Source organism: Siniperca chuatsi, linkage group LG13 (assembly GCF_020085105.1).
Source record: "Siniperca chuatsi isolate FFG_IHB_CAS linkage group LG13, ASM2008510v1, whole genome shotgun sequence".
Lineage (NCBI taxonomy): Eukaryota > Metazoa > Chordata > Actinopteri > Centrarchiformes > Sinipercidae > Siniperca > Siniperca chuatsi.
The window spans coordinates 17,314,621-17,338,488 of record NC_058054.1 but is presented as its reverse complement, the minus strand read 5'-3'; the positions used below and the strand labels follow the sequence as shown (position 1 = coordinate 17,338,488).

General features: G+C 40.6%; 3 protein-coding genes across 3 annotated transcripts in view; 1 reads left to right on the top strand and 2 right to left on the bottom strand.

The window, feature by feature from the left end:
* Positions 1-5,242, bottom strand: part of LOC122886272 (potassium/sodium hyperpolarization-activated cyclic nucleotide-gated channel 2-like) — a 37,281-nt gene extending 32,039 nt beyond the window's left edge. The window contains exon 1 of the mRNA XM_044218230.1: positions 618-5,242. Within this exon, the coding sequence (XP_044074165.1) occupies positions 618-1,810 (1,193 nt within the window). The 5' untranslated portion in view covers positions 1,811-5,242. The remainder of the gene's footprint in view (positions 1-617) is intronic.
* A 149-nt stretch (positions 5,243-5,391) lies between these two features.
* Positions 5,392-11,583, bottom strand: rnf126 (ring finger protein 126). Its single transcript, XM_044218252.1, has 9 exons — positions 11,406-11,583; positions 10,062-10,120; positions 9,903-9,963; positions 9,576-9,814; positions 9,041-9,109; positions 8,879-8,948; positions 8,377-8,470; positions 7,702-7,817; positions 5,392-6,493 (listed from the first exon to the last, which is right to left on the bottom strand). Exons 1-9 carry the CDS (start codon positions 11,478-11,480, stop codon positions 6,341-6,343), a joined length of 936 nt encoding a protein of 311 aa, XP_044074187.1. The 5' UTR covers positions 11,481-11,583; the 3' UTR covers positions 5,392-6,340.
* A 2,363-nt stretch (positions 11,584-13,946) lies between these two features.
* sugp1 (SURP and G patch domain containing 1) lies at positions 13,947-23,321 on the top strand. The gene is made up of 14 exons (XM_044218836.1): positions 13,947-14,102; positions 14,689-14,857; positions 15,046-15,149; positions 15,597-15,839; positions 15,997-16,120; positions 16,210-16,310; positions 18,110-18,233; positions 18,334-18,662; positions 19,048-19,154; positions 19,408-19,585; positions 19,743-19,849; positions 21,162-21,307; positions 22,419-22,548; positions 22,805-23,321. Exons 1-14 carry the CDS (start codon positions 14,084-14,086, stop codon positions 22,829-22,831), a joined length of 1,908 nt encoding a protein of 635 aa, XP_044074771.1. The 5' UTR covers positions 13,947-14,083; the 3' UTR covers positions 22,832-23,321.
* Positions 23,322-23,868: the final 547 nt, after the last annotated feature.

The window sequence follows — 23,868 nt, the reverse complement described above, 5'->3', positions numbered from 1 at the left end:
TCCGGGGAGTCGTACAGGCGGATATGTCTCCAGTGAGCATGCTTGAGGTTTTCGCACACTTGGCTCAAGGTGACATTCCATTACTGAGTGCATCGCATGCACACATACACACACACGCATAGCCTACATCCTGTCAGCACGGCTCTTGTCGCAGAGCATAGCTTATACTATAACGAATATTAACCAGATCTTGGAAAATAATGGCATTTTAAATTAGCCCGAATTAGCGCTGGAGCGCTGTCCTCTTTGTTAAATGTGAGCGTACTGCAACGAAAAGTCGAGATGTGTTAGCAGGCCGGGCTTGTTGAGCATCCCAGACATGCTACTGTACATATAGACTGGAAGGGCACTCTTTGCTAAAGTCCATTTGCCCAACAACAGGTTGGATGGGGGATTAATGGCAGCACGTTGCAATGCATCGATTCAAATATCTGCAGATTAAATCACATAGGATGAAATGAAAAATCATCAGCCAGTAGCCTTGAACAATAACCATGCATGTGCTTTCATTGAGTCACAGTGGTTCCTCACTATAAAGTGAGTTGTAGATGACAATGAGGACCCATACGGCCCCTCATGACTTTCAACGTGCAACCAATGGCAGCCCCAGCTCTTACCTGAAATCGCTGTAAGGGTGGATAATCCAATTTCCAGCTGATTTTACCCTCTCCTGCTCCCTCTCTACTGCTTTTTGACTACCATACATGCGTAAGGAGAATTTGTTAACTCCAGGCTGCAGCATACTACTAAACTGCCGCTGCATGAAGCTGGCTTGGCTGCCCCGAGGCTCCGCGTCCTCTGCGGGCACAATTGGCGGTCCATCCTCCGGCTTCTGGAAAGTGACAGAGTTCCTGGGCTGCTGGCTCTGAGTCTGAGTCGGGCCGTGCAGCGAAGATGAGGCTTTCCGGCTTGGTGCGTTAGAGAAGGACACCTTGGAGTCCTTTTTCTCGGGGACACCGCTGGACACGGGGGTAGCACCGGGGTTTGCGCTCTCTCCTCCTTGCCCCCCGGTCAGGGACCCGCCTGGTGTGATCGAGCCGTCCATGCTGGCGGTGGTCGAGTTACAGGCTCCTCGCTTGGCGCTCCCTCCGTCCTCGGCCCTCCCCGCCCCCCCGGTCTGCTTCTCCTGCTTGGAGATGATTGAGCGCAGGCTCCCGGTACCAGAGTCCCTCCTGCATTCTCCGTTTTTGTTGCATTTCATGCTGGAAATTGGACCGACGCTGTTGCAACCATCACCCGCTGTCGCGTTGAAAATCTCTACCGCGACCGCTGATTCCGACGCCTCCGCCCCAGATGCTCTGCTGGTCTCGCCGCGCTGGGCAGCATCGCCCGGACAGGGTGTCTGGGTCTCGGTAGCTCTGGAAGCAGCACTGGGCCGTGGGGCGGCGGGAGCGTCCTCTGTGTGCGTATGGCAGGGCTCCTTGTTGGAGTTTCTCCTGGAACCCGAGGACGCGGCTCCCCCTCCTGGCGTAAAGTTCTTCATCCTGATACTGCCGCCTCCTCCTCCTCCACCTCCGCCACTGCCGCTCCCCCCGGCTCGGCGCAAACGCGGATGCTGAAACTTGGACTCCTCTTCTCCGTCCTCCGTCTCGTCCATCACGACGTTGCTGGCCGCACCGGGATGCTTACCGCTCGGTGCGCCGGGAGAGCCGGAGTCCAGACAGTTCTGGCTGCTGTTGCTTCTTGTGCATTTGGACGCCGCAGCCTTGGGTGCGCTGATACGGCTGCATCCACTGCCGCCTTTCGCCTTCTTTTTCATGGTGGCAGCAGACGCCGGTGAAACCTCATTCCTGTCCATGACATTGAGCATATCAAATTTTGCCTCCAATTATCTTTGGAGAAAACCAATCAGAGACAGAGGGGAGATGGAGAGAAGAAGAAGAGAGAGGGAGAGAGAAAAGGGGAGAGGGACAGAGGGAGGGGTGGACGTGACTTCTTGCAAACTACTGCGCTTTTACTTTCACTAGTCATTGTGTCAAAGATGCTCAAGCATCACACTAATTGAGCCCCTGACTGCGTCAAATATCATTAAACTATTAGCTTATGCTGCTCCTAATTCAGCTCAAGCTGAGGTCTCTCCGTCATGACCTAAAGCCTGAATTGCCTCAAGTAGCTCTTTCCAGATAATCACACGGAAATAGATGCTTAACATGTAGTCAATCACAGTATATACTAACATCAAAAGTTTAATCAGGCTACCACGTGTTAATGAAAACTCCTATGATGTCATATGTTTTAGAAGGTGTTTTCAATGACAACCTCCCTGAATTGATGTTACCCATAGTTGGTGTTTGGCGCGCCCTAGCGGCCGTACAGGGGTGGCACAGAAGGTGTAAGACATTTTCAATGTTATGTGATTCTGACCCAACAGAGGTGTCAGTCCTTGTCAAAGGCACGTAGTCAGGAACAGGTCTACAGTCTAGGTCTATTTCTCTACATAATGGTATAGTCACACATGTTGCCTTAAAGGTGCTTGATCCTTTGGGTGCTTGTAGCTGGGTTCAGAGGGAACATACCATACCTTCCACTTCGCACAAGGTACATATTTTATTTCTGTCCCTTGGAGTCTGGTCTTGTTAGTTTAGAGGCACAGATGACAAGCGCACAAATGTGGACCATGGGTACGGGAGCAGTAGGGGTTTTTTGCACATTGAAAATACACAATCCAAGCAACAAACACATAGTAGTTTCTTAGTGTTTTGGTACTGCGCATTCTTGGTGTGAGTGAGTATGACAAAACACCAAGGAAGCACTGAGGAGTAATCAATTAGCTACTCACGTCCTCTTTCAACGGTTGACAACCCAAAATGCATTAACATTCAGCGGCAGAGGCAGCTTAGTCAGCTACTGCATAATCTGTGCAGATACTACCTGTTACAAGGGTCAACAAGTACAGCAAAGGTATTTATGTAGTGCACACACTGACAGAAGGATGCTGTTGCACTCAGATGCAGGTTCAGCATCACTGATGGGCTATTAGGTGCTCTGGTTTAAACTGCATGGTATGAGCATAAAAACTGTTGGTTCCACATGTGTCGTGCAGTAGTAAATGCATTTCCATTAGCATCTCTTGTTGGAAGATATTACACTAGATAAGATAGCCTGAATGCATGTTTGTGCCAATGGCCAAAGCTACAGCGCTACAGACTATCGCTACACATTGAGGATGTGGGCCATGATAATCGAGTGCTTTGTCACTTGAGAAGAGATTAAGTAACTAGCCTATTTTCTTTGATCTAATTGTGGCTGAGTTTAATTTTGGTCACATGTGTAAAGGATAGTTTGGTTTTAACCACAAATAATGTCTATATAACTCCTACATTTACATATCATCACTGCTACATACTAACTTTTCCTGAAAAATCTAATAAGAATTCAACTTCAAGTTGGTATTGAATCCTCTTGTTGCAAATTTCTTACCTTTTGACATCAGTGGTGGGAAGTCATAAGCATCATCTCTCTCTAGCCTCTTCTTTCTCTCTGCCTCTCTCTCTTCACCATCCTGCCTCCACTTCATTAGTCAAAACTACACAACTGCACCAAGGTTCAGTTTAATTTCCTGGTAGGGTGATGCAGCAGTGTGATGCTCTCAGATAGTTTTCAACAAATGATGAGACAAAAAAACAAACGGTGATTCACTGCAATGGTAATGGAATTAAATGTGTTGTTTGTTACACAAACTCCAGACAAGTAGGTAAGTAGTGGTGGTGGTATGAATGGCCCAGAAACATGGTTAAGGACCACACGGGAGCTAAAAGGGTTTATCCATTAATCAAAATGAAGAGTGTTAACCTATATAGGGAAGTTTAAGTGATGGCCTTACTGGTGTGGAGCAAAAGACACACAAATGTCCTGAACTAGTAAAAACAAATTAGAGGAATTACATAATCTGCATGTCTTTCCCACAGTTTTAGCCAGAATTTCTCAACCAGAGCCACTGTTCTGTCACGGTCATGTAAATGAGCCATTAAAAACCAACCTAACAGCTTTTTATATTTGCAGCGGGTAGCAACACCTCATCTATTTGAATTGGCATCATTGGAACCATTGGGAATATAAATTTTATTTGTTATTGCTATTTATTTGAATATGAAAACCTCACAGGTCACTTGGTCTGGTGACTCAGCCACTACCTGCTTGTTAATTATTGCTATATAATCCCTGGGCTCGCTGTCAATGTGAAAAATACGTTTTTGTTATACTTGGATCACCTAAATGCAAGATGGGCATGCGGCCTAATTTCACAGAGGTACTTGAGGACTTTACCAACATTAATTTTGAGTTTTGTCAACGCCATAGCCACAAAGGACAGACTTAGAGTGCCTATACAAAGTATTCACCCCCCTTGGAATTTTTCATGTTTTTGTTGTTTTATTGTACTCCAAGAGATGTTCAGTGACCTGGAAATTTTCTTGTATCCATCCTCTAACTTGTGCTTTTCAGAGTTGCTCAGAGTGTTCTTTTGTCTTCATGGTGCAGATTTTGCCTCGATACTGACTCACCAAAAAGTTGGACCTTCCAGATACAGGTGTATTTATACTACAATCAGTTGAAACCTGTTGGCTGACCACACACACGCGATCTCCTCTGAACTAGTTATTTGACTTTTATAACCAATACCTTCTTCACAGAAGACATTTTGAATTGTCAAAGTAGGAAAAGCACAGGTGGATGCATCCATCATTCATGTTATCAATTCCACTTGTGCTTTTCCTGTTTTGACAAAACAAAATATCTGCCGTGAAAACTGGCTGCACCAGTGATGATTTAGGTGTCCTTTAAACGGAGTGAATACTTAGGCAAACAAGTATTTTGTGTTTTATATTTGTTATTAAGTTAGATGACTTTGTAGCCATCGGCTTTCACTTTGACTTTTTTCCTGTTGATAAGTGTCAAAAAAAAGCCACTTTAAATCTACTTTGAGTCAATGTTGTAAGGCAATAAAAATTCGTTACTGGGATTAAGGTTAGACTTCGGAGCTGGCAGAAAACAAGTGCCACTGTAGCAAAAAAGAGGCAGAGTTATGATTAATTATCTCACAAGCACTTAAACACATTATCAGTAAAATGCTTCAAGAAGCTTTCATTAAACACTTTGAAATATCCATTTAGGTCCATTTGTAAAAACATGGTTAACATGTGTTCATGATCTAATGACATTAAAGCAAAGTTAGCCTCAGAGCAGGCAGTCCTGATCAAGAGAAAAGCAGGCAAGAAAAACATTTTCATTGTTTACTTCCTCTCTCCTTGGCAAGTAAAACTGTGGTCTTTCTCCTAATTAAAAACAATTGGGTTTTGATCAATACTGAAGCATTATTGAATGTGGAAAATTAGAAACAGTACCAGTAGGATAACATTTTGGAACCGCACATTATCAGCAGAAACCTCCAAATATGTTTGTTTTAGCACTTTATTGTGACTGTACGAAAAATCAGTAAATAAAATAATAAACACTTGTTTTGTGAAACACATTTGGTCAGTTCCATAGAGGTAACATAATTCCATGCCTTTTGTGTGTCTTTTTTCCTTTTACAATGCTCCTTTGCATCTTGGGCAAGGGTTCAATAAATAAGTAGGTTTGTGACTTTTTCACTTGAGGAATAAAAATGTGTCCACTGTTGAAGCTGTGTGGATCTTTACCTTGTCAAGATACACCTAGTACACTGGATCAAGCTCTAATAAAGACAAAAAAACAAGTCTTGAAAGACTTATTCAATGCAAAAATGTGAAAAATCTTTTTTTTTTTTTGTTCAGTAGTTTACCCAAATTCACATTCTCAACATCAGACAGAACTGTGCAAAATCAAAAAACAAAGGCGCAAATAAATAGAAATCAGATGCATACACTCAGTGGCTGACAGTTCAAAATGAATTCCCTATCTATACATCTATGTACTCTGCACCACCACAGGAAATGTTTTTTAAAAAAGAGCATTTTGTCTTTAAAATATAAAATGTGTCCCAGCCTCGTGGCAAAGACATGTCTCCATCAAAAAGCAGTCCACTCTGGCTCAAACTCCGCTCCAGTTCTGGTCACAATCCCACTTTTATTATTATTATTATTATTATTCACAGCCTTTCTGGATCCTCCTTCCACACTGCCCAGTCCCACCTCCTCAAATACTCAGCAACAATGGCAGCAGGAGCTGGACCCAGCGTCCGTTCAGCACAGGGGGAGGAATAATGACTAACAGTCTGCAACAGATTCAGAGTTCACCTCGACTGATATCGTCCCCTTGAATTGAAGCGGACAACTGTCCTGGTCTCAGCTGTAGAGAGGAGACATTGGGTCTTGTTTGACGTATGTTGTGAGGTTTTCAAATGTGAGGTGACGGTGAAAATCTATGAGTTGCTGGTAGCATTCTCATTGCTAGGTGAGCTGGGGGAGGAAGAGGATGAGGAGGAGGGAGAGAAGTTCATTCCTGATAACCCTGGTGGGTCTGTGGCTGTGTTCTGTCCACTAAGACTCTTCCTGCACACAGGACACGTATCATGCTGTGGGAAACAAGGATAAACGAGACTCGTGTAAATTTTCAATACATTCACAAATTTACATGACTGGTTTGTTTTGAACAAACAATTGTATTCAGTTCTGCTACAGATATAACATAGATTTTTTTTTTTTTTTGACCCCCGATCTGAATCATTCAATACCTGCAATACAGCATACCGATCCAACATAATACAACTGCACTATGCACACTCACTGAAGCCAAACCAACTGACATATGCTGACAGTTAACAGTAGCCTTCTTCCAGACCTCTGAATTGCCACCCAACATCTAAGATTAGGTCAGCGATTCATATAGGTCTGGTGTTGTGCCCATTGACAGGCTGTTTCTCATTGTTGAGAAAGAACTGACCGATCAGAGCTTAGTAGGCGGAGTTAAGAATGGCGACTTCATCACCTTACATAGATAGCTTGCTAGCTATATTCATGATAAATAGTGACAGAAAAATGGCAACAAGTGTGGATGAGGTTGCAGCTGTACAAGGTGTTGTAAGGCCACTTACAGAAATAATACCTAACAATAATATTAATAATAATAATAATAATAATAATACCTCTCAAATTGACATATTTCTTAGTAAGTCATAGTTAACTGCTCCTAGCAACCAATATTGCAGCTTTAGTAGCAACTGAAAATGACATCAACGGGACAGATACATCACTAGCTACACATTGGTTAGGGTAAAAAAACAAAACAATCCCCCCTCCAAACAAGAAAATAGCTAACATTAACACAATGACAAGGAAATTAAAAAAAAAAAAAAAAAAAAAAAAGGCATTTCAGTCAAATTATCAGTCTAGCTGAACAGGTCTGCAATAAGAAAATATAGCCTGCATCCAAGTTTTCCTTCACTGTTTTTTAACTATAAAAGTGTTATTAAAGTGTTTTTATAGTGTCATATTGTAAAATAGATAGTAACAGTAACCTTTATAAGGTTTGGACACCTTTTCTTTATCCCCAGCATGAAGAAAATGTTCACATGTACTTTGTCAACCTACAGCAGCACTTAAGAGGAGCACCAGAGGAATGTCTCAAAAATGGAGGTGAAGCATCACTATTTTTAACCCAAGGGTTCGCTGCTTTTCTTTTTGTAACACACAGTATCAATACATTTAACTGAAACCAATCAAATATTGTGATCAACATCGGACATCAGTCTTTTTGATCTGTTTGGGACATAGATATACATACCTGTTCCAGCCATGGTACTATACAGTCATTGTGAAACAAGTGATTGCAAGGCAGTTGTCTAACACTCTCCTCAATGCTGTAGTCTTCTTTGCACACAGGACACTCTAAACCAGCACCTGCACAAACAGAAAACAACATAGTGTCTGTCTGACTGTGTGTGTGTGTGTGAGAGTGTGTGTGTGTGAGTGTGAGAGAGAGCAAGAGACACCCACGATCACATGCGTCAGATGCATGGAAAATTGTGATCACACCTATTCTGTTTATTTGAGTTTAGACAGTGTTGTGCAGTGTAAGGTTAAATCCACGTATATGTAGGAATCTTCCTGCATTAGTCTGGGATGATATAAAACTAAAAACCAAAAGGAAAATGTAAAAGACAACATTTTCAGACTTTACTGTCAGCTGTCTTCTCGTAATAGAGAAAATACTGTTATTAAATTGGTTAAAAATCTCAGCAAAGGGTTTATTTTTTATGTGGTGTGCTAAGAAGGTTGTAGTGACATGTATGTCTGTATGAAACCAGTACAAAGGACAACACTGATCAAAAGGAGAACTTTCTGTTCTGTTCTGACAGATAACTCAAAAAAGCAGCAGAGTTGCTTCCAATGCAGAATGGGTGAGAGACAATGAGTGAGTAACTGTAAGCGAGAGTCTAAGGGAGAGATGTGGACTTACCCACATGTTCCTCTGTAATGGAGATGGTGGGTAAACTCTTTATCCTCTCTCTGTCAGCAGGAGGGGGACCCGTGTTTTCAAACTGGTTCAATAACTACAAGTGAAAAAGAACCGAATCCCGATAAATGGCTGTGAGATCATCTGCATGAGAACACGGTTGTTCTGTAAATGACAACTTTTAGACTTACAATATCTAGCTAAACTACATGTCTGATTTAAATTCGAATTCTTTACAAAGTTGGATTTGGCAGCTACAGAGGTGCATTTCTGGGGGGAAAAAGTGCTGTTTAGTGCCAACAGAGGACCTTCCATGTATATTTGTTCTAAAAAAAAAAAGATCACTTTTTTTAAATATAGAAATCACTTTTAGGATTTAATTATGATATTAGAAATAACACTATTCCTGGGGGCTCTATTGAAAAGGTTCTTGGGACAAAGTAGCTGCCTAATTTATATGGAGTTTTATCTCCACTGTCATGTAAAAAAATAACACTTTTTATACCTGTGTAATGATAGCATCAAGACCATTGGCACCCCAGGCGTAGTCCATTGGATTGGAATGTAGCATAGCCCTACAAGACAAGAAGTTAGTCACAGTAAACATCCCTTTACTTAGTGATATGAAACAAGTAAACAAACATGCTTCAGAGTTTCTTATACTAACCATGGTCCCATCCCGATATTTGGCATGGCTGTAGGTGCTATGATTCCATTTACTAGTTGCTGGATAATTCTGTATTCGGAAAAAACATCACAAAAAAACCCAACATTTTCAAAAAGCATTTCTTGAATCAAACAGACATTCAACTTGTCTTCTTATCTAAATTCCACAAATGGAAAATGTCTCTACATATCATCTCTACATGATCACAAAATTATATTAATACACATGGTAATACTAGATATTTTGTGTTTTATACTTTTTGAATGTAATATGCTTTTGGTAAGAGACATAACAGATCACTTCATGTTATTTTCACTGAATCTGTTAGTTAAGCAAAGACATGCTTATGCTGAGACATATCTAAACACATCATGTCACCATGGTGTCACCATGTCACCAACTGGAAATAATAAATATTTTCTACCATAACATGTGAAACACGTATTACTCACACAAAAGAAGCAAATTTTTTACCTGTATCCTCTTGTGTCCCACAACAACCTCCCACACACACTCTACTGCTGAAATGTCTCACCCCTCTAATGTGGGCACTCCTTCATGGCGCGTACCCTGTCGTCGAGGAACATGTCGACCCCGTGGTTGCCGTGCACTGTATCGTTGCCGTGACGCCATTTCCCGTTCTCTCCTGTTTTCTGTCTCTCGATTGTCCTCTGTTGGTAGCCGCGTTCGAAGGTCGAAGCTTTCATCAAAAATCCCAAGGGCGAACGGGCCGTACCCAGAGGGAAATGTGAATAAATGTTGGTGATCCATGTTCTAGTAGAAAAGACAGACGCAATGTCAAATCATGGTACAGGGTGCAAAATATTTTCCTGGACCAGCTGATTTAACAAGTCACACTGACCTCAAAGGACGGGCGGTTCTGATCACTGGTGGAGGACGTGGATGCGGACCCATTTTCAGTACTGCACGAACACAGTGGTAAGAAAGAGAAAAGATAAGACTCAGAAATCCACTTAAACATCAAAGTTATTAAATTCATGAGAAACACAATCTTCCATACCTTCTTTCCTCAGGCAGTTCCTCAATGAAGCCAGATTCACAGCGTGGACAGGTGTAGTCCTACAGTCAAAATCTAAATGTGAATATCTAGAATGTATACACCATAACTAACATATACATAGTTTTCTGTTTATTAGGTCCATCTAGCTAAAATGAACACACTCTAATTCAAAAGCTTGGCAAGAGCTCATGAGGGTTATAAAGTTTTGTTTAGAGTATTAGAGAGGTGTTGATTCAACTTTGGTAATTGTGGAGTCTGCGTGTTGCTGTTGAATTGTATTGATATACTGCAGGGTGTAACATTTAGTCTACCATCACTGATGTAAATGGGGTGGACAAAATAGTAGAAATGCCTCTCAATATAATGCAATACAATTCAATAGCAACACAAACTGCAGCCTCCAAAAATGATTATAAACAGAAATTAAATATTAAAACCTTCATACAAGTAGGATTTATAGCAGGCCTGTTGCATTAGACTGCATTAGTTTTAGCTAGGTGTATGTGTACCTAATACACTTGCAACTAAGTATATGTCTAAAAAATGGAAAATATATACATTCCTATAAATATGTCTCTTAAGTGCAGACTATGCCGATGTTTCCGTAGACCATACGGGTAATCAATACCATATGAGCACTTCCAATTAGTAAATATAATCTCATGAGAGTACGCTGTCACACAGGTAAGCAGCTTTCAATAAAGTAAATGTTACTGTAACATTCAAGAAGCTTCCCATGAATGGCTTGACAACAGACTGCTGTGGCAGGCAAGCGGGCCGTTGCCACAACAGCAATGGTGACTGACTGAGACTGGCTTTGCATAGAAGTGATAGTGTGAAAGTTTTACTTTTCTTTGCGGTACATCCACAATAAGCTAACAGCAAGTCTTACTGGAAATACATTTCCATTCAGAGTTTCAATATTAGCTGGCTGAAAATCATTAAATCAAATCCAAAACCTGCTAATCGCCCCCTGACAGAAACGAAAAGTGAACCTACGCTTCCTTCTGTTAGCTTACTTGCTGACGTTAAACGCCACCACTATGAGACCTGTAATGCTGTTAAGATGGGCTCAGTCTAGCTGCTATTCATTATACCACGATATAGCTTGAATTATATGTCTAAAACACGAGATCATAACGCAGGTGTACCCGCCAACTTAATTACTACTTGACTGTCACCGTTGTTGTCTATGGGGCTAGCTAACTAGCGTAGCTAAACAGGAGCAATGAGTCGACGTGATTGGGTGTGCACCACAAACACACACACACGTAAAACCATACAAGCCCAAATATTATTTTCTATTCAATTTCAAGTAGGCAAATATGTCTTTTGGGTCCTTACCGGTAAACGCGGACTAATCTCTGCTGAACACCGGTGACAAAAAAACCGGCAGGGCCGTGGGGGAGCTTCAGCCATTTCTAAGCAGTAGATCAGTTCGTACGGTACGGACGGGAAGCAAGAAGGGACAACAAAACCTGAAAGGTGGAAACCATGGTGGAAACGGAAACAAGCGAGCACCAACGTAACGTTACCATGGTAGCTAGAAAAATTACCAAGAATAAGACTTCCGGTTTAATATTTACCTTCAAATAAAAGCGAGAAAGTCTAACATTAAAACATTTTTTACAATCTAATCAATCACCTCTTATTATGTGACATTTAAAATGATTGACTTACATAAAAAGACATTTTCATTATAATTGTATTTGCAGTTTTTGAACTGTAGAGGCCACATATATAAAATGCTAAGAGGTAATAGAATACAATATAAACTGGACACTGTACAGTCTTTCTGTCATTGCTGTTCCATGGGATGTCAGTACTCTCCACAAGACCTGTGCTTAATAATACACTAAATTTAGACCCCAGTCTATAGGATATCTAAAGGATAATGACAGGCCCTAATTTTCAGCCAGAAGACATTCATGCCAAGATTTTGAGAATACAGCGCCCACAGTACAGTCTCTGCAAAGACTGTGCTCCAAATATTAGTGTGGTGCAGTCCACAAGACTTAGTTACTGACCTTTATGCCTACTGGCATGTAGGGCAGTAACTAAGGAGCTCCACTCCCGTCTTATTAGGGTGAACTTTTGGATGGTACCCCAGGTCTGCTTCAGGGCTTTCAGTTCTCTCTCCACTGTTCGATGCCAGGTGTCCTTGACCCTTCCTCTTTTACGCCTTCCTTCTGGTGTCCCGTGGAGGACAGTTCTTGTGATGTCATCCTGTTCTCTTTGCATGATATGTCCAGTCCATCTCCACCGCCTTCTCGTGGTGATGGTGTCTTTTTTGATTGGACAGAGCGAGTAGTTGTTGGCTGGAGATGGTGTTAGGCCAGAAGATATATGCAGCAGTTTTCTGTGGCTCTTTATTTGAAATGTTGACAGCTTGAAGAGGTCGTCCTCTGTCATTCCCCAGCATTCTGAGCAGTATAGCAGGGTAGAAAGAACACAGCTCTGGTACAGTTTCAGCTTGGTGTTGATGTTGTACTGGGGGGGCTTCAGTAGCCCATATGAACATATTGAAAAGTAATGCTGACAACACAGATCTTTGCCTCACTCCTGTCTTGACATGTGGTTGCTGTTTCATACTTAGGAGGCGCACAGGGAAGATTGTGGCTGACCCCTCCCACCCTGGACACAAACTGTTTCAGACACTCCTCTCCGGCAGGAGGCTGCTGTCTATCAGGACCTAAACCTCACGTCACAAAAACAGTTTCTTTCCGTCTGCAGCTGGCCTCATTAACAAGGCCCGGGACCCCCCACTCTCATACCCACCCAACACCCCACTTATAGTACAGTATACTATATATATATATGTGTGTGTGTGTGTGTGTGTGTGTGTGTGTGTGTGTGTGTGTGTGTGTGTGTGTGTGTGTGTGTGCGCCTCCTTGTTCTTCCCTGAGTTGTTTGTCTACTTCATCTGAGATTCTTTGCATGATGACTTTTGCAAAGATTTTGCTTGGAACTGACAAAAAGGTGATTTCCACACCAGTTGTCGCAGTAACTCAGGGCACCCTTCTTGGGGATCTTTATGATTACACCCTTTGAACAGTCATCTGGTATCTTCTTCCCCTTCCATATGACTGTGAAGAGTGGCTGAAGAAGTTTGGCTGAAAGCTCTAGGTGTACCTTGAACAGATCTGCATTCAGGTTGTCCTGTATGGGGCTTTTCCATTCTTGAGGGATCTGATGGGCAAGATAATGTACTCAAGAGTGTTTTAATGTATTTACTCAGAGTTAACAGTTTATTAGGTATACCTGTAAAATCGTGTGCAATTCAATATACTACCTCTGTTTAGTTTAAAATTAATTAATTTTGTTGAAACTGCGTCAGAGAGGTGTCTGGGTATATTTTGTCCAGCTTTATGTACATACATGATGGGGACAGAATATTAGAAACATCTCTCTATATAATGCAACGCAATACAACACCACTACACTAAAGGTGTCAATAAAGACTGAATACCATAACCTTCACAAATACAAGATTTATTGCAGGGCAATTGTACTGGATTGCATTACAAGTGTATCTAACCCAGTATAGTTTGTGGGGCAGTAGCTACTGAGGGGAAAACTGTACAGTATGCATGTTTTCTCAAAAATTTCCTTTGGGGCTGTCATTATAGAAAACACTGGGGTCTGATGATGCTATGGTGTCAAAGCAGAGGTCTCAAGAAGTAATTTCAGGGACTTCGGAGAACTGTGTGAATTTACAGAAAGAATTTGAGTAGGTAACATTATGTCATGATTTTTACAAGCATTGTTAAGACGTGGTACAGGCTGATGGCTTTTGTGCAAACATATAGTGTTTTAGTCAGTGTCTGGGGTCCTGTAGATTTGTAGAGATCTTTAGAGATAGAGTCTATGGGACAATGCTTTTATTCTCGACAAACTACAACCGGAAGTCTTGTTCTTGTGTTTGTCAGCTGTTTCCAAGTCAGCTACTACGGTAGCAGCGAAAGGCCTCATTATAGTCCGTGAGCGTTTTTTCGAAATATATTTTTCCTCCTGCTACGACCATGGAGTCTAGCGATGCAGGTAAATCTTTATTGTGAATTTGACTGATATGCTAACGCTAAATATGTAATAACTGCCCTTAGTAAACAGTTAAGTTAGCTAGGATAGCAGTTAACGTTAACTAGCTAACGTTATCTAATGTAGCCGTAGGGCAGCTAGCTTGCTGGCGTAACCAGTGTACAACAACGTTAGCTAGCTATCGGTAAGCTAAACTAGGTAGTTAGCTAGTTCGCATTATATTATACTTTACTTAACAAATACCCGACTTCCCTTAGGTCTGCAGCCTGTAATATCCACATTTAATTACATGAATATAGCTCTTTCCCCTGTTCAAAGAGAGAACAGCAGTTGTTTTTGTTTTTCGATTTAGAGAAGCTTTCTTGTATGCTAACTAGTTTGCAGTGCAAAATTAGAATATTACTTATGAAGGTACCATATTTATCTCCCCTTTAAGAAGTTGAACCCCAGAAATAATTGGGGCAAATTTCATAGGATGCATATCAGAAAATGTTACTGTTACCTTTGCTAACTGCCAGCTCCACAGCTGTATAACATGCTTATTGTTGTCATGTATTACATTTTTCCCTTTTATCTTTTTTATATTTAGGGCGAGGAGGATGGAAGTCCAAATCGGTCCAGCCACAGAAAAATAAGATGAACATGAATATTCTCCGTCAAGAGAAGCTGATAGCTCAGAAGAAGAAGGAGATTGAGGCCAAAATGGCAGAGCAAGCAAAAATGAATGTGCAAGCCACAAGCAAACCCATTCCTCCAAGGTAATGGTATTCTTATGGACCTGCTCAAATGGCACAGACACATAACATTCAACACATGGAAATCATTTTTATGTTTTTAAGTACAGGAATGTCTGGTGCTGTCAGTCAGTATTGTTATGCATGAATGTTTTCTTTGAAACCAGCATTGACATTTACATAAAATATTTTGTCCATTTTGATCCCAATAGTTCTCCCAGTCTTCAAGGAGCTTCCTCAAACAAGTTTGCAAATGACGGAAGCTTCTTACAGCAGTTCATGAAGATGCAGAAGGAGAAATCCAACAATGTGTCTGGTTAGTACCTTGATGTGCACAGTTTTGACCAAAAAGTTAGTCATGTTTTTGTCCTATCCTTATCACACGTAATATATTACTGTGATGTTGTACAGTGAAATTTAACACAGCAACAGGAAGACTGGAACACAGAATAATAGCCGAGACCTTGTAGTTTTGGTTTATGTAAAAGACAGATAAAGAGGCTTCAGGCTGTCTACAATAAGTCCTTGACAGCTGTACAGTTTGTGGGAGGTAGAGGTTTTTAAAGAGGGCATCCTGACCCAAGTAAACAAGTTTAGAATAGGGACCATGAACATTACCTTACATTTCTTACTTGTGTTGGTTACCTGCCTAATTTCTGGTCGAGGAGGAACCCTTACCATCTATAGCAGATAGAAAAATAGCATTTACGTGAAGGCTAGTATTAGATTTTTTTAGATGTGTCCTGTTTCATACTCTTTGTAGGTTCCACCAGTGAAACCAAAACTCCCTCAACTTCATCACCAGGAGGAAACGCACTGCAAAAAAAGAGCATTCTTGTTGGCAAGCGGCCTGGCCTTGGAGTCAGTAGCATGCTTAGTCAGTTCAAGAGCTACTCACAGTCCAAGAAGAATCCTGTTCTCAGCCAGAGGCCGAGTGTGTTTTGTTCTCCAGACGACGAAGACGAGGAAGAAGAGGCTGATTACTCCAGATTCTTAGAGATGAAAGGTAATTCAAGGCCTGGGTTTTTCAGTGTATCTCTGGACAACTCCATGGCTTGGACATTTCAGTGCATCTTCTACGTACTCCAGTGGCACAGTTGCCTTGTGACTGACATTTTGTCATAGGTGCCCTTAGAGTAAATGTACTCATAGCCTGCTTAAAGTCTCTCCCCCAGAGGATTCGGACACCAGACTCATTATCGACAAGATGGCCTCTTTTGTGGCGGAGGGCGGACCTGAGCTGGAGAAAAAAGCCAAGGAGGACTACAAGGACAATCCTGTTTTCTCGTAAGTTTGAAGGACAGTGTAGTTCATCTAGAATTATTTACTTGTACAGTATTTTCAAACTCATCTTATTACTTATCCTTGCCTTTCAGATTTTTATATGATAAGAGCAGCTTGGAGTATCTCTACTACAAAAACAGAGTTGCAGATTTGAAAAAGGATTTGCTAAGACCAGAGAATACATCAGATAATGGTAAGATTACATCTTCTCACACTATTTTATCTCTTTTCTTTGTCTGACATTTCCTCTAAGAAATACTAAAATGTTATTGCATAAGGGGTGGACACTATGTCAATATAGCTTTGTCAGTTTCCATTATAGTTACCAGTTATAACAATAGGACTTCACAGGTACACCCATTCTACTACCCTCAAATTCATGTGTATGCAGTCACACCCAAGTTAATGTACTTTACTTCAAACCCTTCCCTCACAGATACATTAGATTGTGTCATGCATGGTTACTAATAGATTTAACCTACAACTGACCAGTTAAGGTGAACTTGGATACATTATTGACTGCTGTTTACTGCTGACGTCACACACCATTGGACTTTCAACTGGACAGGAGCAACCTGTCAACCCCTATGTTTCTCAATAGCAGAGTGTAGTGTCACCAACTAGAGTAAATTATTAGTGTTTCCCCAAACTACAACAACAGGAGCAAAGGAACAATTCAACTTTAACTGTTAACTGGAAACTTTCACCCGATTGCATGGGTAGATGAATCCCTTATTGTCTATTTCATTAAACTGTAATAACATACGTGTGATTCATCTTTGAGGTCACTAACTTGAGTGAAACTGTGATATTGACAGACAGCATTCAGTTGCATTTTAAACTGCATACTCACTTTCAAGACCACACTATCATACAGAAATAGTTTCTAGTCAAGGTACTAATCTGGTTCACTGCTTCTTATTTTAGGCTGTGCATATACAGGTCATGGCTTCTTCAATTGATCTCTTATTCTTGTGTTTTAATAAACCATATTTGTGCCAAGTTGTGCCTAATTAAATCACATTAAGATTTTAAAGATGGAGTAAAGAGTCTAGTCTTTAAAGAGTAATTAAACTCCCAAACCACTTTTTTTTCAGCTGAAAACCAATGTATATGGGTATTTAGTAGTTTTGTTGATGGATTCAGGTCCAAATCTTGACATTTTTTTGCAACGTATTCAAATTCTACATATTGTGTTATAAATACGCATAGCGACTGCCTTCTACAGGTTGAAACCCGGCTATTGCAATTCAATTTTGCTACTGGCTGATCTGGAGGCAGGTGACGTATGTGGTGGCAGCTTGCTCTGATTGGTTGTAGGTCTGGGCCTGCGTCCAGTCCACCAGGCTCACGAAACTCAGATCAAACTGGGCAGCGCTGATCAAATATGAATCAAGATTCTGTTACTGCATTGCCTATTTCCCACCTCAAATGTTTTCAGAAACACATTTTAGTGTACTGTTAAGCTGTAATTTGAGAAAGTTTGTGACCAGACTGCCATTTTTTTTCCTGCTTGAAAACGGACCAAGCACCACCCGTCGTTTAGCACTACATAATGTCACATGTTTCGTTACTCTGATTGGTTGTAGGTCTATCCAATTGCGCCCCCTCCCAGCGCTGCCCATGTTGATACTTTTTTCATATTCTAGAGGCATTTTTTGAATTTCCAGGGTAGAGGCACTTCATCCAAAACTTTGGGGTTTAGTTGCTCTTTAATCATGCACAACATTATACATGCAGATACAAGTTTCACAGTGTAGGCATACTGTATGTGGTAGAGCCTCTCTGGCCTTCATTAGGTCTTCATTTGTTACAGTAAAAGCCTCACATCCATACAGTTCCCCATTCACCACCCCTGTCCCCCTTGCTCCTCCTCCCTCCTTCCTTTTCTTATCCCCTATTGACTCTAGACTGGTGGTGTGTGAGGGCCAGTTGAGTACGGTACAGTAGTAGAGTGTGAATTGAATCCCAGTACTGATAGGCTGCTTAAAGTCTCCCCCCCAGTGGACGCGGAAACCCAGCAGGTGGCTGAGAAGCTGGCCAGGTTTGTGGCGGAGGGTGGTCCGGAGGTGGAAACCATCGCTGCTGAGCGCAACCGAGACAACCCTGCCTTCAGGTCACTTTGTGTTTTGTTTGTTTTTTAAAGCCTGGTTTTACTGGGGTAGTTTTAGCTGTGTCACTCATCTCACACAAAATATCTTCTGTCTGTCCTCCAGTTTTTTATATGAACACCAAAGTCCAGCCTACCGCTTCTACAAAGAGAAAGTACAGGAGTATTGTGCTGCAGCCTCCCAGAGCTCTTCACCTCCATCAGCAGAGTCGAGAACAGACTTTCAGCAACCAGCTGCACCACCATTACCAGGAATCCCTCCACCCCTGAACCCTGCCTCTCTACCCCACATTCAGGAGGCAGAAACGCCGCCTGTCAAACGAAAGAGAAAGAGTAGATGGGGATCTGAGGATGACAAAGTCGAGTTGCCCATTCCTCCCATCATTGTTCCTCAGGAGATTAATGTTCCAGACCCTAACACACCCTCTCTCTCTGGTACATGAACTTATGTTTTACATACTGTAAATATGTGCACATACATACATTTTGTTTGTTTGTTCTTATGGAGCATGAAAGTAATTAACATAAAACCTAGACTAAAACTAAAGTGCAACCCTTTTAGAAGTCAATATGTTTTTGGAGCTGATACCATTGTCTAGTATTTTCCAACCCATACATGCTAATACTAATAGGTGTTTTTGGAAGAGTCATAGAAGATACTGTGATTATTGTCAAGAAATTGTTACTGCTATTCCAGGTATCACTTTTTAAATAACCATAGTTTCTGAAGTCACATTTTAATTAGCTATTTTGGCCACACTGTCAGCTGATCCAGTTATTAATTTCTGAATATATAAGTTTGTGGTGACGTCTGTTTCAGCCCAGGAGTTGAGAGGTCTTGGTTATAAGAAGGGGAAGCCTCTTGGTCTGGTAGGAGTGACAGAACTATCTGAGGACCAGAAGAGACAAATCAAAGAACAACAAGAAGTATGAAAATGCCAACTAAATGTATTAAGTGAAAATTACACCACTGAATTTATAACTATACCTGAACTCCACCCACTCCAAAAAAATTGATTCACTCTTTGTCTATTGTTTTTAATTTAATCTGCCTTTTAGAGTAGTCAAAAGGCACTTAATTCAGTATTATTAGGCCCTATAATCTATTATCAGCGTGTGTGTGTTTCTCACTGTGTGTGTGTGTGTGTGTGTGTGTGATGTTTTCTCACACACTCTTTAGATGCAAGAGATGTATGACATGATCATGAAGCACAAGCGTGCAATGGCAGAGATGCAGGTGATGTGGGAGAAGGCCATGAGAGACCACCAACATGAATACGACAGTGATGAAGAAGTGGACCAGCAGGCAGGCACCTGGGAGCATCGTCTCCGAAAGATGGAAATGGAGAAGACCCGTGGTAAGGCCGACCATCAGTGTGGAAAATTGTTCTTGCCTCTGCAACACTAGCAGCTGTTGATGCTTGATAATCAGTTCTTATCAAGGTAAAGTGATCAACTGTTGCTGTAAAAAAATAAATAATAATAATAAAATACTTCTTGTGTGTACTTTTCCAGAGTGGGCAGAATCTCTGACAGAAATGGGTAAAGGGAAACACTTTATTGGTGACTTCCTGCCCCCTGAGGAGCTGGAAAAGTTCATGGAGACCTTCAAGGCACTCAAGGTCAGTTTCCCTCTGAATTTACTTGTCCTCTAGTCTAATAGGGAAGGATTTTGCTGTTGTACAACTACTAGGATTGCCCTTATCCTTTAATCTCAGTTTCAGAGATAAATGAAGACGACACTATCTTTGAGTCAAAGAAGGAGGCACCGAATTAATATAAATAATAGTTTTTCAGGTATCCCAAAGGTCAATGTTTTTAATATGTACTTTTAAGAGGTGTATTGTATAGAGAGAAAATAAGCAATTTCACCAATTCTCTGCAGGATCTCTTCAGAGTACTGTAAAACTTGTTTCATACATCTTTAGTGTAATTTGTGATGGCTATTAGCCATTAAATGTGTGTTTTTCCACATGAAGGCCATACACAGTTAAGTAGGATCAAGGTCAGTTGGAAATGTCCGTAAACAGGATTGTAATCATCCATCCATGCCACTGTTTTCAAGCTGCTTATCCAGGTCAGGGGCACTGTGGTCACAGCCAGCAGAGCAACGCAGACATCCCTTTTCCCTTGCAAATTCCTCTAGCTCCTCCTCAGGGATCTCCAGGAGGAGACTGTAATTGCCACTTGTTTGTTTGAAAGTCTGCTGGACTCGATTTGGCACTGTTGTGGAAACCACACTTTTTATCCCTTTTTAAAAGTTGAAAAACAGCACAGTTTGTCAATAGAGATTTTTTTATGTAATGCAAACTCATGAGAAGTTATTGGAAAGTCAGCAGTCACATAAGACCCAGGATGTTACTGTTAAATGCCACACATCAAACCATTTGAGTGCAACGGTAAATGAAAGTAAAGAGAAAAGCTTACTACTCAAGTTTTTCCAGATTGTATTGAGTGAAGACAACCAGTGTGCAGTAGTATGGAGACACACCAACCCTGCTGAACTGAACAAACTCAGATGACAGGCAGTGTTCATTCTTTTCCAGTTAAATCAACTAAATAATAGAAGAAAATCTTGCCTCACTAATGCTAAATTAGTAATCAATAATCTCCCCACCCTCCTTCGCTGGCTGTTGTTGTCTCAGACTCACTGAGGATAATAAACTTAGTCTCCTTTTAAGTTCCAGAAGAGTTATTTTCAGTTGAACATGTTTATGTGACATCTTTGTATCAAATTGGTCTATTACACGGACATTTTGTTTGTGTTTATACTAAAAATGAGTTGGAAACATCCCCAGTAGACACAAGAAAAAAAGCTATCGTTCTGAATCAAAGATTTTAGGAAGAAAAAAAATGGTATTGGAGACAGTGAAATGGTGCAACACATCAGTGTGTATGGCGTGAATGCACAATTTTAGTCTTCTTGACTTGCAGGAGGGCCGCGACCCAGACTACTCAGAATACAAAGAGTTTAAGTTGACGGTGGAGAATCTTGGTTTCCGAATGCTTATGAAGATGGGCTGGAAGGAAGGCGAAGGCCTCGGCAGTGATGGACAGGGCATCAAGGCTCCTGTCAACAAGTGAGCATTCATCTTCCGTGCATTAGCCTTTCAATGAGTCACAGTAATAATAAAATACACTTTCACCATTTTACAGTGTTTTTATGTCGTAATATACACCTATTCAACAGCAAATGCAAAAAATGAAACAAACTTTTTTCCCCTTGTATTTTGTGTCTCAATGGCATTAGATTAGTTCATTTAAGTTACCTACCTGTACTACTATAGATATAAACACAAATTAGAGCCATTAAAACCATCGTAGATTTTTGTACATTCCCCTCCCATCAAATTAAACTGTATTCCTCTCTCCTGGTTTAAACAGGACATGCATCAATTAAAGGCACCAAGTGGCTCTATATAAATAAGTTTTTTTTCATTGTGACTTGAAAAATGTATCTCATCACACTGTAACATTAGATTTTTTTTTTGCTAAATGTAAGTATACATGACCAGCATAACTGTCTATTACAGTAAAGAAAAAATGTCATTGGCTTTACTCAACATCTCAACATGTCTTTTTCTTGTAAACAACTAAAAATCTATTTCACTGCTGTCAAGTGTGAAAATAATTTTTTCTAGTTCCCTAAAATAATGACAAAGTCAACAAGACAAAGTGCACAGTAGAGTACACAACAGAAACTACTACTGATGATTGTTGTTTGGTGACTGAAATCATTTTTTGTTTGCACAACGTGAACGTACATTAATATCTCACAAGTCATGCTGTGCAACTAGATCGCTGTGTGCTATTGTGCATCTTTTGTTTGCATTTACACCTGTACAGGCCTTTTTCACAGCAGACATCTTTGATAGTAGGAAAAGCAGTTTTACTAATAACATTAACAAGGGCTCCGTTCTATGAAAGTGTCATGACAACGTGACAGGTAGCCAGCATGCATAATACCAGGACCCTCAAACTGAAGCAGCTAAATGGAATTCAGCCATTGTTAATTTTATTATTTACACCTGTGCTTTTTTTCTACTGTGACATGTCAACATGTCTTCTGTGTAAAATGTAATATTTGAATTGTTTTCCTTTATCCAGACAGAGAGTAACACTAATATTTTGTTGGCTCTCAAACTTACACATGAAAAGAGAAATTAATTTTGAGTCACTGTCCCAATCTAGGGGAACTACCGCTATGAACGGAGCAGGGTTTGGAGTTGACCGTCCAGCCGAGCTCTCAAAAAGTGATGATGAATATGACGCTTTTAGAAAGAGGATGATGCTTGCGTACCGCTTCAGGCCCAACCCACTGGTAACATCTGTTTCACATTTTCTGTTTGTTGTAACAAATTTCTGTGAATTTGCACCAATTTAGTGTAACTTGTTTATGTTAGCTAATGTGTAGTAGCATGTAGAAATCCATACTCATTGTTTAATACTATAATTACCTTTAAAAACTTAACACTTATTAGTTTTTCATTGACTGTGCTGCTGATCCACTCAACATGGTCAAGTGTCCTTTGCTATAATTTTTTAATTTAATCTAGTGTTTCTTTTTGTGTCCACAGAATAATCCACGGAGACCATATTACTGATGTAGAAGACTGTTTTTGTTTATACTTGTTCTTGTTTATCACAATTTAAAAGCTGTTTTCTGCAGCTGCCACAGCTCTGCTCGGTTGTGAAATGGACTGTTGTACAATAGAAATTTTAAAATTTGAAGTGTTTGTGGAGACTAGTAGAAAAATTGGTAGATTCTCCATTAAGTTTGATGTTTCATTTGGGTTTTTTTAATCAAAGATGTTGTCTTTAAATAATTGATCACCTGTTTTGTTACATTTCAATTTAATACTGTAACAACTAAAAAATATATAGACCTACATCGCCTGACTTCCATAATGATTTCATTCTTCAGTTTGTTACCATTTTGTTCCCTTTCAAAGCTTGACTTTGCATTCCCAACTAAATAACACTGTTCTGTATTAGTACATGATCATCAGTAATTTTTTCTCACTGTGCTATAATTTTTGCTTCCTTTCATTATATACTTCAGTGTTCACAATAAAAAATGGCCACTTACTGAAATGTGGAGTTGTCACAGATATCTCTTATAATTACTGTACTTGTTTATTCACTGTTTATTAGAAAATGAGTAGGAGCTAAGATAAACTCACCTTCAGTTTATGGTACACTGTGTGCTAAGTGCAGGTATTTATCCAGTCATGTTGATAACGGCCATCGGTATTCATTTCTGTATGGCTCTGCAGTGAGTCATTGAGTAGAGTTGACCAGGCTCAAGCGTCCAGTGGTGAGGACGGTGACAGATCAGTGAAATCAGACCTTCAGTTTGCCATTTCCCAGGGGGGTTTACACGGGTTAAATATAACTCCAAAATCCCAGCTAAGCAAGAGCCACTCCGGTGTTGGCCACAGCATCAGTCAGAGTCAACTTAAGCCTTAGCAGGAGGTAAACCAAGACGTTGGTTGGTTAGTGGCATGGTGAAGTTTTTAGTTTGCTGCAGGGTGGCAGCTAATGATTATTTTCAGTATCCATTAATTGTTTGTTCTGTACAAAAAAGGAAATTGTGAAAAATGTTGCACGTTCCTAGAATTTAAGGTGATGTAATCAAATC

What these genes read in the sequence shown, in the direction of transcription:
- rnf126 (XM_044218252.1), bottom strand. Translation starts at nt 11,480, where the DNA reads ATGGCTGAAGCTCCCCCACGGCCCTGCCGGTTTTTTTGTCACCGGTGT. An exon ending in GGAGTGCCCACATTAGAGGG is followed by an intron (nt 9,110 to 9,575) that starts GTGAGACATTTC and finishes TTCCGAATACAG; the next exon opens with AATTATCCAGCAACTAGTAA. An exon ending in CATTACAGAGGAACATGTGG is followed by an intron (nt 7,818 to 8,376) that starts GTAAGTCCACAT and finishes CTGTTTGTGCAG; the next exon opens with GTGCTGGTTTAGAGTGTCCT.
- sugp1 (XM_044218836.1), top strand. An exon ending in AGAGAATACATCAGATAATG is followed by an intron (nt 16,311 to 18,109) that starts GTAAGATTACAT and finishes GGCTGCTTAAAG; the next exon opens with TCTCCCCCCCAGTGGACGCG. An exon ending in AAATCAAAGAACAACAAGAA is followed by an intron (nt 19,155 to 19,407) that starts GTATGAAAATGC and finishes CACACTCTTTAG; the next exon opens with ATGCAAGAGATGTATGACAT.